General features: G+C 33.9%; 1 protein-coding gene across 1 annotated transcript; it reads left to right on the plus strand.

Annotated features, from left to right (window-relative positions):
- Nucleotides 1-1,809: 1,809 nt before the first annotated feature.
- Nucleotides 1,810-5,701, plus strand: LOC120174612 (cationic amino acid transporter 7, chloroplastic-like). The gene is made up of 3 exons (XM_039181419.1): nt 1,810-2,762; nt 2,836-3,061; nt 5,018-5,701. Exons 1-3 carry the CDS (start codon nt 1,812-1,814, stop codon nt 5,584-5,586), a joined length of 1,746 nt encoding a protein of 581 aa, XP_039037350.1. The 5' UTR covers nt 1,810-1,811; the 3' UTR covers nt 5,587-5,701.
- Nucleotides 5,702-6,000: the final 299 nt, after the last annotated feature.

Genomic DNA, 6,000 nt, shown 5'->3' on the forward strand with positions numbered 1-6,000 from the left:
TTGCATGTATATTTTATGAAAAATTTATTGTGATATATTTTCTATTTATCAAGTTAAACTTTCAATATAAAATTTAAAATATTTATATAAAAGCTTATAAAATTATTTTCGTTATAATTTTTAATTTAGCAAAAATTTATATTTAAAGTACCTCACGTCGGATTACATGGAAGTCCATCATCCATGGTTTATAACAGAGCGTAAAAATTGCTGGAATTAGTGAGAAATACTTGTAGAAGCTGCAACCGAAAATATAAAACTTTCATTTTTTTTAATTAATTATTGGTATCTGATCTATTTGCAGATTAATTCAGATTGAGTATTACAAAGATAAAGGTGATATTCCCAACTTAGTTTGCTCTATTCGAAAACGTCAAAATTTAAACCTCTGACATTGCTTAAGGAATCTAATGTTCGATCCCATTATACCAACTGATTGTTGGTAAACACATTTCATTTTTTATATCTGTAAACTACATCGTTAATTTTTTTCTCTATTTTAATTATTTAATTATTATTTATATTGATTCAAATATTGAATTATTATTTTTAATATATTCAAATTTATATTGATTTATATATTTTATATATGATTTAATTTTTTAACTCTATACTTTTATAGGTTCAAATATTTAATAAATAATGCATGAATTAAAAGATTTCAATGGTAAATTAATTATTGTTATTCTTTAAGATCCTTAAGTTTAAGCATTACGAATGTAAAGATGTGAGTGTTTAATATCAAATAATTGAGAGTTATATCTTTGAACATATATTATCTTGTCTTTATCTTATATTAGTAAAAAATTAATAAATTTATTTATATTAAATTTAAGTTATAATATTTAAATAATTTATAAATAAAAATAAATTTGAATCTTGAAACAAATTTAAATTCAAATAATTTAAAAATCAGAAATAATATATAGAAAAAATAACCTCATTGACCAAAAATACCTTTTAATATACGATTTTAACTAACTTTTTTTTGGATTTGCCAAAATGACTAACTAAATCGCATTGCGATCGATAATTCGCAACGCGATCTCCGGTATCGCAAATCAGTTTCTAGATTCGCAACGCGAACTTCGACTATCGTAATGCGAACTTGGGCTATCGCAATGCGAACTTGGACTATCGCAATGCGAACTTCGACACGTCCGCGCGAATACTATATTTTTAGATAAAATTCTTAAGAAACAAATGCAATACCGTCGTTGCAATTTTGGACTATCGCAACGAATTTGGAATAAATCGCAACGCGAACTTCGACTATCGCAACGAACTTAGAATAAATCGCAATGCGAACTTTGACTATCGCAACGAATTTGGAATAAATCGCAACGCAAACTTCGACTATCGCAACGAACTTGGAATAAATCGCAACGCGAACTTAGACTATCGCAATGCGAATATGTAAATCGCAATGCGATAGTCGAAGTTTGCGTTGCGAATCTGGAAACTGATTTGCGATACCGGAAATCGCGTTACGAATTATCGATCGCATTACAATTTAGTTAGTAATTTTGACAAATCCAAAAAAATTTAATTAAAATCGTATATTATAAAATATTTTTGGTAACTGAGGTTATTTTGCACCGTCAGCATGTCATTCATTCTAATTATTACCGAATGGGTTGTGATTATAAGTGATTGAGCTGTGCCTGTATCCGCATCTTCTCCTCCAAAATCCTTTCCCTTTTTCGGAAAGATACTGAGAAATTAGCTGCCTTTCTCTTTCGCTCTCTTATAAATTTCATCAATGAACCCATAACTCTCCATTATCTTCTTCTTCTTCTTCCCTAATTCTAATGGAAACCCACTCTTCATCTTTCTCTACTCTCCAATCTTACCTCCACGCCTTACCCCATACCCTTCACCGCTTTGCTCGCCGTGCGCCCTCTGTTTCTTCCACCTACGAAGAACTCAGCCGTGTCAAGGCCCGTTCCGGTGCCGACATGCAAAAGACTCTCCGTTGGTTCGATTTGGTGGGGCTCGGAATCGGAGGTATGGTCGGAGCAGGTGTGTTTGTCACCACCGGTAGAGCTAGTCGTCTCTACGCTGGCCCCGCTATCGTTATCTCTTACGCCATTGCTGGACTCTGCGCCCTCCTCTCCGCCTTCTGCTACACCGAATTTGCCGTCCATATGCCCGTCGCCGGCGGTGCCTTCAGTTACCTCCGAATCACATTCGGTGAGTTCGCCGCATTCTTGACCGGAGCCAACTTAATAACCGAATACGTCATGTCGAACGCCGCCGTGGCCAGAGGCTTCACCTCCTATTTGGGCGCCGCATTGAGTATCCCCACAACAAAATGGAGATTCGTTCTCCCGTTTCTCCCCAACGGATTCAATGAAATCGACCTCATAGCTCCGGCCGTCGTACTAATCATTACACTCATCATATGTTACAGCATCAGAGAAAGCTCAGTCGTCAATATGATCCTCACCGGACTACATATCATCTTCATAGCTTTCGTAATATTAATGGGTTTTTGGAGAGGCGATTGGAACAACTTCAGCCGCCCAGAGAATCCACAGAATCCATTCGGCTTCTTCCCCTACGGTGCCTCCGGTGTCTTCAATGGAGCTGCAATGGTTTACCTGAGTTACATCGGATACGACGCCATATCAACGATGGCCGAGGAAGTTCGTGATCCATCAAAGGATATTCCGATCGGAGTATCGGGCTCCGTCATCATCGTCACCGTCCTTTACTGTCTCATGGCCGCTTCCATGTCCATGTTACTCCCTTACGACATGGTAATAACAATTCATTCTTGCAAGTACTCTCTCTGTATTTTATGAGTAATTGGGTGTTTGATTATTGATTCAGATCGAGGTGGAGGCGCCGTTTGCGGCGGCGTTTAGAGGGCGGTGGGAATGGGTGGGGAGGGTGATAGCGGTGGGGGCTAGCTTCGGGATAGTGACGTCGCTGTTGGTGGCGATGCTGGGACAGGCTAGGTACATGTGCGTCATCGGCCGGTCCTGCATGGTCCCGGCTTGGTTCGCGAGGGTCCACCCGAAAACATCGACTCCGGTCAACGCCTCCGTCTTTCTCGGTACGGTTCTTTTCTTGTCGGTTCGGGGGGTTTGGCCGTTGGAAGAAAACGGGTCCCACTTGAACCGTTTACGCTCACCCCGATGTCATGTGTTTTCTATTTGTCTCCACTCCTTTTAAACCAAAATCACCTTATCCAAACCCATGGATAACCGATAATTATATGAGCAACATAAATATTCATTAAATCGAGTTAAAACATTTTAAATTAATTATATTGATAAATTATATTTTATATTTTATATTTTATATTTTATGTTTACTTTTTAGTCAAATTGAGTTTCCGAAGTTATGAGATATCAAGTCAAAAAAAATTTAATATCAAATTTAAAAGAATTGAATTTTACTCATCCCTACGTTTAAATGTATGTTATATTTGATTGGTTTGAATTTAATTAAATATTTAAAATTTAAAATAACATTTTAATAGAAAAAACACTCTTTTAGTATTGTTTATTTTTTCCAGAAAATATCGAATTAATTAGAATTTAAGAGAAAAATATATATTTTCTATAAATAAAGTATATTAAAATAATTATTTTGATTTTTAAACTTTCAAATTTATAAAATAACTATTGAATTTATTGAGTTGTTACAAAATGATTTTTGTCCTTACTATAATTAAGGGTAAATTATACAAATGGTCCATTGATTATATCATGTTATTTTGTTGAATCATTCGACTATTAAAAGTTACAAAATAGTCTCTCAACTATAAAGTATTACTTTGTTGACTCTCTAAACTATTAAAAATTATAAAATGGTCACTTGTCTATTTATCATGTTCCAAACTCATATTTTTTGTTAAAAAATTAATGATCGCCTGAGTTGCACGTTAACATACCGGCTGAGATATGATAATCGTTTGAAATTATAAAATCAAAATTTATCATATTTGAGTTAGGAGGTTAACGTCTAACTCAGATTGTCGTTAATTTTTTAACGAAAAAGAAAGAGTTTCGAATGTAACGAACAGTTAGCTGATCATTTTGTAACTTTCAATAGTCAAGAGACTCAATAAAGCAACATCCTACAGTTGAGGGTTTATTTTGTAACTTTTAATAGTTAAAAGATTCAATAAAATAATGTCATTGTCGAGAGACTATTTGTGTACTTTACTCTATAATTAATTGTAAAAAATTATAATATTTTAATTAAAAAAATTAATTATTATTTTAAATAATTTGGTATTTTTAATATTTTATAAAATTATTTATTTAAAATTATAATAATCATTTAAAATAAATTCTGATAAATTTTAATGATAACTTTATAATAATTGTAATGATTATTTTATTATTGCTTGATAATTTTAATAATTATTTTATAATTTTTAAAAGTTTAGTAGCTAAAATAATTATCTTAATATAGTTTAATGAGCAATAGGTATAATTTACCCATTTTCTTTTTAACTGGGAATCTGCATAGGCCAGACATGTAGCAGGCAAAGCCATGTCGATGATAGACATTATTGACTGATCATTTCAGCCACCGCCTTTCACTTCCCATCTCTTTTTAAAGCAGTTTTAAGATTTATACTTTGCCCACATTGGTCCACGTAGGGTTGTAAATGACTCGGGTAAGACTCGAATATTGTTGAGTTTGATTCGATTCAAAAAATTAAAAATTGAATTCTACTTAATTCGAAAGCTCATAAATTTAAAATTATTAAACTCTACTCAAACTCGAAATTATTGATATTGAACTTTCCTTTAAAGCCTTGGGTCCATCCATGATACTAGAAGATAATGCCCTTCAATTTCACCCATCATTGATACTGACCTTTCATCACAACCTCTCCTGTCAACAAAAGTTGTTACCATACATACTTTGATAATGGTCCAGTTCAACTACCAGTCTACCATATCAATTGGACAACACTTTCTTACATGTTTGTTTTACGATTTATGTTCGAAGTTTATAACCTTTGGTTAATAATTCTTCTTTCCATTTGCAGGGATTTTCACAGCTTCGATATCCCTTTTCACTGACCTAGACATCCTCCTCAACATGGTATCCATAGGCACTCTCTTTGTGTTCTATATGGTGTCAAATGCTGTCGTCTACAGGCGTTACGTCATGATAGGGACGACAAAGCCTTGGCCTACGTTATCCTTCCTTTGCTTATTCTCCCTTACATCGATCATCTTCACCATGTTGTGGCATTTTGCACCACCAGGCAAGCCTAAACCCTTTGTGCTCGCCACTTGCGTCGTAATCGCCGTATGGATACTTCAAGTTTTCCATTGCACGGTGCCACAAGCAAGGAAACCATCATTTTGGGGTGTCCCTTTCATGCCATGGTTACCGGCTATGTCGATATTCTTGAACGTTTTCTTGTTGGGGTCTCTCGACGGACCGTCGTACTTACGATTCGGCTTCTTTTCGGGTCTGGCAGTGCTTGTATACATCTTGTACAGTGTTCATGCTAGTTTTGATGCTGAAATAGAAGGCTCTTTGGGTCAAAAGAGCGTTGAAATACTTGAAGAATCAGCAGAAAGTGAAGAGGGTAGTCAAAAAGTGTAAGCCCGTTAACTTTGTTTTTCCTCATCTTCTTTATTCCCTATGGTTGATGGGAACTTATATAAAAAGAAAAGAAAAGAAAAGAATAGGAATATAGAGAATAAAATAATAGTGATGAATCCAGATATATTTTTAATATATATATATATATATATATATATATATATATATATATATTAATAGTGGTGGATGCAATGTTTACTTAGAGTGATTACTTGTTTATCTTGAAATTCGAATTTTTCATGTTTTTTCAATAATGGCAAATGGATTGCATTCACAAAAATAATGGAAGAAATCAAAATAACAAGACACCAAAAATATAGAGATATGAGGACAATAGTCACAAAAAAACTCATACATAAAATAAAAATATTAAATCCAAAGATTCGAAGAAAAACGAAACATTTCATTAAGAAT

The sequence above is a fragment of the Hibiscus syriacus genome, unplaced genomic scaffold (genome assembly GCF_006381635.1).
Source record: "Hibiscus syriacus cultivar Baekdansim isolate YM2019G1 unplaced genomic scaffold, ASM638163v2 tig00112114_pilon, whole genome shotgun sequence".
Lineage (NCBI taxonomy): Eukaryota > Viridiplantae > Streptophyta > Magnoliopsida > Malvales > Malvaceae > Hibiscus > Hibiscus syriacus.